Source organism: Macrosteles quadrilineatus, unplaced genomic scaffold (genome assembly GCF_028750875.1).
Source record: "Macrosteles quadrilineatus isolate MER2022 unplaced genomic scaffold, UCM_ALF_1.0 Scaffold_9__3_contigs__length_116548681, whole genome shotgun sequence".
Lineage (NCBI taxonomy): Eukaryota > Metazoa > Arthropoda > Insecta > Hemiptera > Cicadellidae > Macrosteles > Macrosteles quadrilineatus.
In genome coordinates, this window is record NW_026542602.1 from 77,574,087 (window position 1) to 77,587,808 (window position 13,722).

The window sequence follows — 13,722 nt, forward strand, 5'->3', positions numbered from 1 at the left end:
AAAACAAAATATTTTTAATATTATTTATTTATTAATATAATTGACCACATTCAGGGCAAGAAAACCCTTATTTCACCCATTTTCTAGAGTGTTGTACCTATTTAATAAAATAGTGCGTGTGATGAGTCATTTAAGTTCTAAGATTTTAGAAACCTTTTCCATTAAAGACTAATCAATAATATAATCTTTACTCCAATAATTTATGAATGTTAGAATTTTATTTATAAACATTCACAGACGTTTTAAACATGATCGTAAACCACAATATAGTTTTTTTAGGGATGTAAACTTTATAAATATAGAGTATTCCAATAAATAATGTTATTAAAGGTATAGCGAATGTTTCAAGCTAGGAGAATGTTTAAAGTTAGATTCCACAGCGATGGCACGCCCCAGTAAGTGATGAAATATTCATCGGCTCTGCCACCATCGACAACTCTCTTGGGAATATATTTTATTGATCATCGACGATTCCGTATGAACCAAAACCTTGAGGAACTGATATATTTCCAATCACGTTTTGTTTACTTTTTTTCAATTTCTAAAATACAGTTATTCTTCCGTGTTTTGTATGGAAAGGAATAACAAATTTAATAATGTCTTTTAAAATGTTGGATATTCAGCAAGAGTTTCCGTCATATAAAAATACTCACGTATCTTTCTCTATTATTACTGTTGTAATTAGTAAAAACACACACATCCTAGGCTCGAAAAATATTCCGGTTAATCTCATTCAATCAGATGGTTTACAAAGTACAAAGTAGTCTAGATTCGATTAAAGCAAATATTAGCATTGCTAGTTTTATTTTCTCGCTATATGAAAGACAATATACGAAATATTTATCATTAGAATGCGGCAGTAACTGCAAACAGGTAAAGAATCCAGTTTCGGGAGAGAGTTTCGAAACACCCTGTGTAAGGTCGAGATTAATATGTGTAAGCTATTTAGGATTTAGTTGATGTTTTGGTTGTATGTGTAGGTTACATGCATTCAAAGATATATACAGAAATAAAATGTGTTTATGTATTTAGAAAATAAATATTTTGCTTCTGTATAAAGACAATTTGCAATCTTGAATAATATAGTTAGTTTTCAGACGTATTTGACTGTTTCTTTAATTACCTGTACATGTCATGTTTTACTTTTAAGAATTTTAATATTTGAATTAGTTGTATAAATCTTATCGGTACACTATTTTATTTAACGTTATTTCTTTTTATGAAAACATTTTCAATAAAACAAGTGAACTGGGTATGTTCCTATTGCTTATGTCATAAAAACTAATGCAATTCAATACTTTTATACTTTAGAATGAAATCATGGCATATCTAGACCTCTGCAGTCTGTATACATTATCTTGCTTGCTCTTGGGTCGTCTTTCATTATCTAATTAACTATACAGCCCGATGTGTAACTGACTGATCAGGTATACTAATGTTTGGGCACTTCTAGACGAGCTAGAGACTTGAAATTTTCGGTGTTTTGTAGGTCTAGTGCCCAAACCCCCGGGAAAATCCCGAAAAGTAGCAATTTCCCCTTTCAACCCCCCCTAAATTAACAATTTCCCCCCCCATGTTATTCTTACGGGAAATAACATTGAAAAATACCGACTTTCGTACGCTCATCTGAACCGTTTAGAAACGTGCTAGAGACTTGGAATTTGCGTAGTATTGCACTATGGGATCTTACGTTACCGGTGAAATTCGTAAGAACCCCATTTTCAAAATTCAACCCCCCCAAAAAAATTCCATTAAAATCCCGGTTTTTGGAAAAAACACGTTTTTTTAAAACAGCTGTAGCTCGAAAACGGTAAGAGCTAGATTCGATTTGAGGAAAAATCGTGAGTTTGGAATGAAATTTTCTACAAGACACTATTAAGCGTTTTTCGAAAATCGCACTCCTTCACCTTAAAAAAACGCCCTACTTCCAAAATTTGTGAAAATGCTCGATTTTTTTACGTGTTTTTAATTTTTAAAACGACTTTTCGTTCGTATATTTGTACTTTTTATGCTCCCAACGTTGAAAGGAATGTCCCTAGAGTAACCTTCTATAATTTTAACCTACAAAAAAAATTCAAAATGGCGGATTTTCAATAAAAAAGATTATTTTTTAACGTATTTCTTATGGAGAATTAACATGCTACGACAAGCAAACTAGAAGTAAACGTCAGTAGGTGAAATATGGGCGTTTGGCGACAGAAAAAGCATTTCCGTCACTTCTAGAGTATCTACGGGGCTGAAATTTTTTGTTAAGGTATGTCTGGGTACCAAACCACCCAGAAAGTCCCGAAATTTAGTTTTTCCAACTGAAACCCACCAAAAGAAATCCCTTAAAACCCTAGTTTTTTCGGAAAAACATGTTTTTTTTAAACTGCTGTAGCTCGAAAACGGTAAGAGCTAGAAACGATTTGAGGGAAAATCGTAGGTTCAGAATTAAATTTTCTACAAGACACTTTTCTCTAAGAAGGGGTCATATCGAAAATCTTACTCCTTCACCTTCAAAAAACGCTCTACTTCCAAAAATTGTGAAAATTCTTGATTTTCTTTGGGTTTTTAATTTATAAAACGACTTTTCGTACACATATTTGTAATTTTTATGGTCTTAACGTTGAAAAGAAAGTCCCTTAAGTGGCCTTCTATAATTTCAACGTACTAAAAAATTTAAAATGGCGGGTTTTCATTCAAAAAGGTAGTTTTGAACGCTTTTTTAACGTATTCCTTATAGAAAATTAACATGCTTATACACGCAAACGAGATCTAAATGTAAGTAGGTGAATTATGGATATTTAGACCAATCATATTCTAACCCCCCCCTCTTTCATCCCTATTAATAAAATTTTACCATTAGCAACAGGGTGCACCACTATAATTTTTTTAAATTTATGACAATAGCTAATTTGCAACCAAAAGGCGAGTGAGCGTAGCGAACGAGCTAACCTAAAGGCAAGTGAGCGCAGCGAACGAGCTCCAACCTAAAAGTGAGTGAGCGTAGCGAACGAGCTAACCTGAAGGCAAGTGAGCGCAGCGAACGAGCTCCAACCCAAAGGTGAGTGAGCGTAGCGAACGAGCTAACCTGAAGGTAAGTGAGCGCAGCGAACGAGCTCCAACCTAAAGGTGAGTGAGCGTAGCGAACGAGCTTACCTGAAGGCAAGTGAGCGCAGCGAACGAGCTCCAACCTTAAGGTGAGTGAGCGTAGCGAACGAACTTCAACCAGGATTTGATTGAGCCATGCGTTTAGTTTAATTTTTTTCCCATCTCCACCCCAAATTCGTGTTTAAACCTGAAATTTTACCTTATTTTCCCTATTTTTGGTGATTTTTACTGCGCAAGGGGTCTATTCTTCATGCCGATAATTTTTTTCAACCCCCCGGCCCCGAAGGGGGCCTAAGATTATTTTAAAATATTATTTTACCTCACTCTAACTCCCAAGACTTTATACCGATGCTTATAGATGTGAAGAAAGTTTTAGAGGTTGTGACTAAGCAAATTTAATTTATCATAGCACCGGCCCTACATCGAGACTCTTACATGTCAAGACCGGTTTGGTTTGCACTAAACAACCCCTATATGGAATACTTCGCAACTGCCAAGTTATCACTACGTCTTTTACGCAAAAATGTTTCCGGACAACATCCTGTCCCCCGTGAACATTTCTCATCACGGCTACTATTAAAAGGGGGCCTGGGGGCGGAGCCCCCAGCGAGCACAAGGCGAGTCTAAATACTATACAGCCGCAATTGTTACTCACTCAGGTATACAAATTCTAGACCACTTCTAGACGAGCTAGAGACTTGAAATTTTCGGTGGTCGTAGGTCTAGTGACTAAACCCCCGGGAAAAATCCGAAAAGTCGCATTTTCAAATTTTAACCCCCCCGAAATTTCGAATTTCCCCCCCCATGTTATCCTTATGGGAAATAACATTAAAAAATACCGAATTTGGTACTCTCATATGAACCGCTTAGAAACGTGCTAGAGACTTCAAATTTGCGTAGTATTGTAGTATGAGATCTTATATTACCGGTGGAGTTTGCAAAAGTCCCATTTTCAAATTTTAACCCCCTAAAAAATCCAAAATGGCGGACCTCTGAAAAAGAAAAAAACACTTTTTTTTTCAACCGGATGTAGCTCGAAAACGGTAAGAGCTAGAAAAGATTTGAAAGTATATCCAGGAACAGGAATTACATTTTATACAAAACCCTCTTAGGCGTTTTCCGAAAATCGCACTCCTTCAGCTTCAAAAAACGCCCTACTTTCAAAATTTGGTAAATTTTTATTACATTTTTACCGGTTTTCGCCATGTTTTCATACTTAAATAATTTTTTTTTTTCAAAAACTAGTATTGCTTTGTATTCTCCTTACTTTACTTTAAATTTCACTCACCACATGTTTTTTCGTAACTTTACTCCTTGACCCCCAAAACTTAATTTTAATCTCAAAATTTGAAGGTTTTTTGCCACTTTTACGAGCCCCGTGTTATTCTTATGGAGAATAAGATTGAAATATAATGACTTTGGTATGGTCATATGAATCGTTTAGAAATGTGCTAGAGACTTGTAATTTGGTAGTATTGTAGTAAGGGATCATAAGCTAATGCTGAAATTTTCAAAAGTCCCATTTTAAAATTTTAACCCCCCCAAAAATCCAAAATGGCGGACCTCTGAAAACGATAAAACACGTTTTTTTCAAACGGATTTAACTCGAAAACAGTAAGAGCTAGAAAAGATTTGAAAGTATATCCAGGAACAGGAATTAAATTTTCTACAAAACCCTTTCAGATGTTTTCCGAAAATCGCACTCTTTCGGGTTCAAAAACTCCCTAGTTTCAAATTTGGTAAATTTCTTTCAACTTTTTACCGGTTTTCGCTATTTTTTCATACTTAAATCATTCCTTTTGCAAATATTATTATTGCTTTGTATTCTCCTTACTTTAGTTTAAATTTTACACAATACGTCTTTTTTCGTAACTTTACTCCTTAACCCCAAAACTTAGTTTAATGTCAACATTTGAAGGTTTTTTACCACTTTTACGAGCCCCATGTTATTCTTATGGAGAATAACATTGAAAAATGCCGAATTTAGTATGCTCATCTGAACCAATTAGAAACGTGCTAGAGACTTGAAACTTGGTAGTATTGTAGTATGGGATCTTACATTACCGGTGAAATTCCCAAAAGTCCCATTTTCTAATATTAACCCTCCCAAACATCCAAAATAGCGGACCTCTGAAAACGAAAAAACAAGTTTTTTTAATCGGATGTAGCTCGAAAACAGTAAGAGATAGAAAGGATTTGAAAGAATCTTAGCGAAAGGAAATTAAATTTCCTACAAAACCCTAACCTGCGTTTTCCAAAAGTCGCACTCCTTCAGCTTCAAAAAACGCCATACCTTAAAAATTGATAAATTTCTTTCCAATTTTTACCGGTTTTCGCTATTTTTTCATACTTAAATAATTACTTTTCGCGAATATTATTATTGCTTTGTATTCTCCTTGGTTCTTGTATTCTCCTTACTTTAAATTCTACTCCTTTAATAATTTTTCGTATCTTTACTCCTTAACCCCCAAAACTTAGGTTTAATTCAAAATTTGAAGGTTTTTTTACCACTTTACGAGCCCCATGTTATTCTTATGGAGAATAAGATTAAAATATAATGACTTTGGTATGGTCATATGAATCGTTTAGAAACGTGCTAGAGACTTGGAATTTGGTACTATTGTAGTAAAGGGATCATAAGTTTATGGCAAATTTTGCAAAAGTCCCATTTTTAAATTTTACCCACCTTAAAATCCAAACTGGCGGACCTCTAAAAACGACAAAACCCATTTTTTTCAATCGCCTATAGCTCGAAAACAGTAAGAGATAGAAAATATTTGAAAGGATTTTCATGAACGGGAATCAAATTATTCTACAAACCTTTAATAGGTGTTTCCCGAAAATCGCACTCCTTAACCTTCAAAAAACGCCCTACTTTCAAAATTTGGTAAATTTCTTTAAATTTTTACCGGTTTTCGCCATTTTTCATACTTAAATAATTTGTTTTTTGCAAAAATTAATATTGCTTTGTATTCCTCCTTACTTAACTTTAAATTTTAAACACAACGTGTTTTTTCGACTCCTTGACCCCCAAAACTTAGGTTTAATGTCAAAATTTGGGGCCCCCCAATATTATTCCTACAGGTGCATCGGTCTAAATCAATTTTAACCAATTCTAGATTAGCTAAAGATGTGAAATTTGGCTCAATTGTAGGTCTTGCGCCATGGCCCATTTGTATTTACCCCCAACCAAAAAAGGGGACCTGGGGGCGTCGTATTTTCAACCCCCCACCCAAATATTGAATCCTCCCCCCCTAATGTTATTCTTACAGGTGCATAAGTCTAAATCACGTTTACCCATTTCTAGATTAACTGGATATCTGAAATTTGGCATGATTGTTGATCTTGCGCCCTTTTCAAAATTGACATTTTACAAATATAACTCCCCCCCCCACGAAAATTAGAATCCCCCCAATGTTATTCCTTCAGGTGCATCGGTCTAAATCAATTTTACCCACTTCTAGATTAGCTAAAGATCTGAAATTGGGCTCAATTGCAGGTCTTGGGCCATGGCCTATTTCTTTTTATCCCCAACCAAAAAAGGGGGCCTGGGGGCGGAGCCCCCAGCGAGCCAAAGGCGAGTCTTTCCTATATACTTATAAATATGTTGTGATACTGTTTTTATATTCATACCAACATTTTAAAACCTTCAGTGTGTAAAGAATCTTTGAAGAAGTCCTTTAAATACCCGATAAAATCAATAAACACATTAATAATTATGATAACTTAGGATCAATTAGGGAATTGAGTAGCTTATCGGAAATATATCCTTATGACAATCGAACTACATGAGACCACGTCTCAAAAGATTTCCAAGCAATCAACACATCAGGTTTTTAATGAAGCCATTATGTGAAGTAGATGTAGATAAAATATTAGAAATCAATTGGATTCATCCAGGAATATTCCCGGGATTGTTATATCCAAAATAACCCAGGTGTCAGCAGATATTCTTAATTTTCTTTCAAAATGTATTGACATTTTTGAGCTCAACAGTGACTATTGTGTTTTACAATGTCCACATTCCTACAAAGGTATTGCTATAAATATATGATCGAAACGTCCATAAATGGAGCAAATAATTCACGTAGTATTGGTAATATTTGAGGTTATTACATTTAAACTACTATTGCACAGTCAACTTGCGATAAATATTTGATTGACATTTTCATAAATGGAGCAAATGTTCCACATAGTATTGGTAATATTTGAGATTATTACATTTAAACTACTATTGCGCAGTCAACTTCATATTTTCAATTTAAATGCATTATAACATAGAGATTTAATAGCATAGCTACATGCATGTAATTACTACGCTTTTCCCCACAATCTTTGTTAGTAATTTTACGTAGCATTAGTTCACTAACTTGTGTAAGAATAAGATTTTTTAATTTCGGATGTATATTACGCCAATAATATAGATAATTTAATTAGTATTAAAATGGTTTTCCCCATCGACTGGCTATTAGACAACCATCCATATACAGTAGAACCTCGATAGCAGGACTTGATGAAATAAGACTTGTTGTAAACGTTGACTTCTTACCGAGGTTTGCAATAACATGAGATTTTTTCCCCTAAGATGCTAGGCACGAGCCTGGGTTTGTTTTTCACATTACTTCAGGCTAGACCTAGGGGTTGCGGCATTATCACTTAGATAAAATCCATTGGTGACTTGGCGGGGATCGAACCTGGGATCTCAGGGACTGAATTCCCACGCTCTAAACACTACGCCAGCTCGCTCCCCAATAACATGAGATAAGGGGTAACATAAATTAAATGAGATTGAAAGGGATTTAAAAATGACCCTTATTACCCAGGGTGTATTGTTATCAATGTAACACTCTAATCCTGGGAACGGGAAGTTGACTTAAAATTGAACACATTTTACGGATTCAAACATTCAAAATGCATTTTAAATTTTAATACCTGGCATTATGTGGTAAATAAAACTTTTGAGAGATGTTTAATTTTTTTCAGTATGAACAACTTATGACAACTGATATAGGATAACACATATAAATATAAAATGAAGAAGAAAAAACAGCGTTTATAATATAATATTAAACAAATGAAAAAGGCGAATTAACAATGTTACTATCATAGCTAATATTATATTAAATGTTAGTGCTTCATATCTGTATTTTACCAACTAAACCAAGCGAGAAAATGCTAGAATTTATATAAGTTGTGATTTATGATCATGAATGTTAAAAAAACAAATACTAAATTTTTTTTAAAATATGTTTAAAAAGATATATGTCTCATATGTTTTTGAAATATTATTTTAAAGTTACTGTATTCTAGGCTAATATAACGTCATCTATAAATTCCGATGTTCTTTCGTTGTCCAAAGACAATGAATAAAGCCCGCATCTTTAATTTGAAACTTTTTAATTGGATAACTTATAATTGCATTAGTTGGCTTAAATAATGTCAAACGATTTGATCTCCTTATCATTTAAATTGTATTACTAATCCTGAATCCATTTCATTTATCTTGGTCTACATTTTTCTGTAGCTCTGATTAGTACTACCTTCAATAGTTACTATGCACTTTATTATGGAATTAGTTTCTATATACTTAGATAATGTAGAAATTAAAAAAGAGAAAAAAAACTAAAAAAATATTTTAATAAACAGAGTTAAAAATTTGAAAACACTAATTTTCGGGTTAATATACTTGATCGATCAACTTTCAGAGGTCAACGAACTATGTATAAGGCTCGAAAATAAAAATATTTTTTTTTAATTCAACAACTCCATCCCCAGCAAAGTTGTGATTTCAGGTACAGGAATCTTAAGTTCAACCATTCCAGCCTGATTATTATATAGGCCTACATAATGCTCGGTTGCATGTCTTTTCATTAGATATTTCTGGGCTTGAACACGTCACTTCACTGCGTTTGGAGGGTTACATTTAGCGGAAAAGAGAAATAACTATTTGTATATCAGTAGCGCAAAGTACGCCATTGCAGCTCAAGAACTGTAGATGGCCATACATTTCAAAGGGCGGCAAGAGCTCAGGTATTACACACACCCTTTTCCTCACCACCATAATTAGCTTATCATAATACATAGATTAACTTTTATATTTCAATGTATTAAGTCCTTTTAATCGTTATTCTTTTACAAATATCACCTAGATCATCACTGTTATAAAATATGGAAACCATCTCTTTAATACCAAACCATGAAAGTAAAATAATTAACTATTGTCTAAATAATTACATAATTATAAGTAAATATTTAACTAAATATTTATGTGTGGTTTGCAACTGGATTGGTGGAAGTAACTGTTACACCTACCACCAGAGAACCAAACAACAACCCAGTGTAGCGCTACCAGTGAACCGGTTACCCGATAACTGTTAATAGATGCATTACCGCAACGTTGAAATCAGCTGATTAGCGAGCAGGAATAAATAAAGCGGAAATTATTTATTTTGCAAATCCTTTGCAGTTGTGGCAGTGTGATCATTTCCATGCAGTGGTAAGATAAGGCTCGAGTCAGCTGAAACCTACCGACCATCGAATTTCAATTGTAAAAATAACAAAATAAAGATAATGTGCCATTTGTTGGCATACAATATTAACGATCGAATTTACTCAACACACTATAAAATGTAATAATTTAAACTTGTCGAAAACAAACCACAGTTTTTATTTAAATCCATTTCTAGCTTTGTATATTCTAAATATAACAATTCTCATCTATCTATTTAAATTTGTTCATACATGTTTTCTGTGTACTAAAAATACCGTAATTTAAAGTATCCAACAAAAAATAATATTTATATTGGACTTCCATTTGAGAAAATCTTGACAGATATTTGGGTTATGAGTACACACTATACACCAACAACCAGGGTTCCCATACTGTACCACTCTCAAAGGAAAGTATATTTTTATGACTTTTTACTAACCATCACAATTAATAACTTACGTTGTTTATTTGCCTCAAACAATACAGCTTAAAAATCTTGTTTATTTAGTAAAGTTGCTGATAATGGCAGTAGGCATATCTGTTGTAAAAATAGTGGGATTGAAAATCAGTGTTATCTTTGATAAATCAAGCCGTATGATTCTATAAGCAATATGAATTTTATTGATTGGACTGTACATTAAAAGTGTCATTCCTTATTGTAGCCATCGCAAGTTCTAAATATATTTATTCCAAGTACCTAGCTTATAAATCTTGTTTTTTTTTTTTTTTATTTATTTATTTATTTTTTTTTTTTGAGGTTGGCAGCCTTTTTTAACCTTGCATTTTCCTGTCCACATAGACTAACCGCCCGTGCGTGGAACGTTTACAGCAAAGCAAGGAGTGATCCGGTACAGTACAAAGGTGAACTGTACTGATAAATTTTAATGGCAGTGACCATGATCCGAACCCACGACACGCTGCCTTGGACCCGAGGTCCGCGACGCTACCGACTGAGCCACGGACTCACTTACCATGTTTTAAATGTTATTCTTAAAAAAATTGATCCAGTACTTTTTCTAACACCGTTAAACACTTTTTATTCAACCCAATCACGACAATATTTTTTTGCTAATTCCTTATACGATTCTAATAGTGACAATTTTAAAACCAAGCCATTTGCATTTGAACCTTGTGAAAGCAAAGGTTCAATTTGTTTACGTATTGTTAATTAACTTTTGATTTTTTGAATCGGTAAATGTAATTATTAACATTAAAAAAACTAACCTGTTGGTGGAGGAGATCCTTTTACGAAGGACGTCCCCGTCAGAGCAGCAGCGAGAGAGATGAACCTCAGGGATGCATGTAGATATGTAATGGCCATGTCCAGAGTCAGAGTATCCAAAACACAATATACACTGTAGAGGCTTCAATAAATCACAATGTTCCACCGCAGGGAATCGTTTTTAGATATCCACCGTAACGATGAGCGGAGGAAATACAAGCGCCAGCGCAGGTAGATAAGCGGGAGTCATAATTTTATTGGCAATACCCGCAGGATCGTCGACAATTTTATCACGGTTATTGGTCCGGTCTTTGTATCGGTAACAAACGGGCAGATGTTTATCGTCGTTCCATTAAATGGACTCTTTTGTTTGCTCTCCCGTTAAAAAACAGCGCCACCAAACACGAGATTTTTGCCAGAGGAGCGTGTTTCGTTAACTATAAAATAAATCACCGTTGTTAGCACTATCAGCTGGATCTGTGGCTTGTTTATTAATTTAACACCACTTGTATCACGCACAGCTAAGCATATGAATCGCTTTTCACCTTATGATCACGATACAGTTACACCTATTCATCTAAAGTCTATCAAGATGAATATTTTCCACCGTAACACACCCATAGTGTAGGTTTCCATTCATCACAACCACATTCATGAAAACTGAAGCTTTGGTACATCCTTTACTAACATCAGGTTGAAACAACTCGTACTCACAAGAACTCACTACAGTCGGTCACATTTCACTGGTAAACGGTAAAAGTAATTAAATCACGAAGGTCACTTGTCAAAACTAGTGGAAAATGACGTTGAAAAATCACCTCTCGCGATCAACACTGAACTGAAAACGCCCAGGCTCCTACCCCCTGACGCATGCACTTCGGCTGGACTCGGCAACGCTCGGCAGTTTACGTCATTGTCCCAGACACCCTCACCCACACCCGTAGCTGAACCTCACCACCTGATCGAGAAAAGTATCTCGCTTTTCATTTTCATATAGGTATTTCATCCGGAACACCGAGGCTGTTGTCTGGCGTGTAGTTGGTGTAGTGTTGTTCTCATGGGGCGTCACGATCGATGTTCTGGCGATGAAAACCCTCCCTACCCCCGAGACCCTACTACAGATTACGGAACAACTTTTATCCGCTCACTTCGCATTATTGCAGATAAAGTTTGTTTTTGCTTCCAACACCTTTAACGTTAAAACTTTTCAGATAACAATTGTTTGTTTAAGTAAGTTCGTAGCGTTACAACGGCAGTTTAGTGAATTCAGATTTCTTTCCTTCCTTCTCCTAAAATAATATGACTGTTTTTGCTCGTAGAATTTTTTTTGAATGAGGTGCGTTATAAAAAAAATAAGATTAAATACATAGTTGTGTGTTGTTGTCATATACTAGATGGCTTAAAACTGTGTATAAAGGATTATTATATATTATTGACCAATCTAGTACCACAGTCTCCTTACATTAATTTATAATCAGATTTATTACTTGAATATAGCCTGTGAAGAAGTAAGTTCTTCTTTAATATTGCGTGTTTATTTTTGTATAAAATTATTAAAGAAACTTACAGTAAATATAATTAAATTTGAATAAGAAAACATAAGTGTGTAATGCACAAAAACTAGAATTGATTATAACGTTTCTTTTTGTATTAAATCACTTGTACGAACTTGCAGCTTTTTCAGTTCTAAAATATGGTTCTGGTAGACCGAAGTTAAACATGTTTTCATCACTCCGTAACGAAAGTAACTATTTTCGATAACAGCTGACATCAATGAAAGTAGTCGTTTCCCAAGCTCTAATTTAGGGCGAGGGAAAATCGATCAGCTGATTTTCCCTCGCTCTAAATTTACTTTCCCTCGCTCTCAATTAGTTCTCCATTTATTCTCTACGCGCGCTAGTGTTTTGTTACGGTTTAATTTAATGATTTGAATCAGCTGTATGTATTGTTAAAAGTTGTTTTATTCTTTTATTTTCATGTTTAAACTAAGTTTATTGAGAAATATACTTAGGTTTCCTTTTAGAATATTTTATTTTATTTTGATGTTCAATCAAATTAATTGAGAAATAAAATAGTTGTAATATTACTGAGGTTTGCTAATCTGTGTTTGTGTATTTTTGCGTCGTGATGAAAAGTATCGTTCATAACTCGTACCGAAAAGTTATTATCCGGCACTTGCTCCACTATTCCCGTCCTCGGCTTCGCCTCGTACGTGAAAATAGCTCTCACATACTCGGCTTCGCCTCGCACGTGAAATTGGGGTTCCCTTTGTTCGGCTTCGCCTCACACAAAAACTTGAGCGCGCGACGGAAAATGCCACTTTCGGTCCTAGTAATGAAATATACTATTTTATACCTCTAAACATATGGGCTTGAACCACTTGCCCTAAATGATTTTGTGTAGCTTTGAAAAGTAACTGTGTAATACTACGTTACATTTTCACAATCACCTATACCTTTACCCATATTATTGAAAATTTCACAGGCGTAGACAGTAAGAAAAGTTTCGATTGTTAATGATACCCAAATTGCTACTATTGCGATATTACCGAAAGTAATACAACTAAAATTAATTTAATTTAACTGTATGCAATTTATGTTATAAAATTAATCGCATACTATTCTGTCAGCAAAGGTTCCAAACAATGGACTGCACAAAAATACAATAACATGTTAATCAAAAACACAATTTGATTCATTTAGTAAATTATTAGGGATGGAGAAATGTGAATGAATTAGTAAAATGTTTAAAGATAAACATAACAACCAACCATTCTTTAACCATTCTTTAAACCATTCTTTACTATTAAGACAGCAATAGTGGGTACATTTTCCACCAGATTTATATAAGTACACCTTATAAAACGCTGTATTTCAAACTGCACCTCATTGATGATACAATGTACAATTCTAAGTCT

General features: G+C 34.4%; 1 protein-coding gene across 4 annotated transcripts in view; it reads right to left on the minus strand.

Annotated features, from left to right (window-relative positions):
* The window catches only part of LOC129002550 (hemicentin-1-like), a 193,616-nt gene extending 181,999 nt beyond the window's left edge, over nt 1-11,617 (minus strand). For all 4 annotated transcript variants that reach the window (XM_054430432.1, XM_054430431.1, XM_054430430.1 and 1 more), the window contains exon 1: nt 10,808-11,617. In XM_054430432.1, coding sequence (XP_054286407.1) covers nt 10,808-10,904 — 97 coding nt within the window. In that variant the 5' untranslated portion in view covers nt 10,905-11,617. The remainder of the gene's footprint in view (nt 1-10,807) is intronic.
* Nucleotides 11,618-13,722: the final 2,105 nt, after the last annotated feature.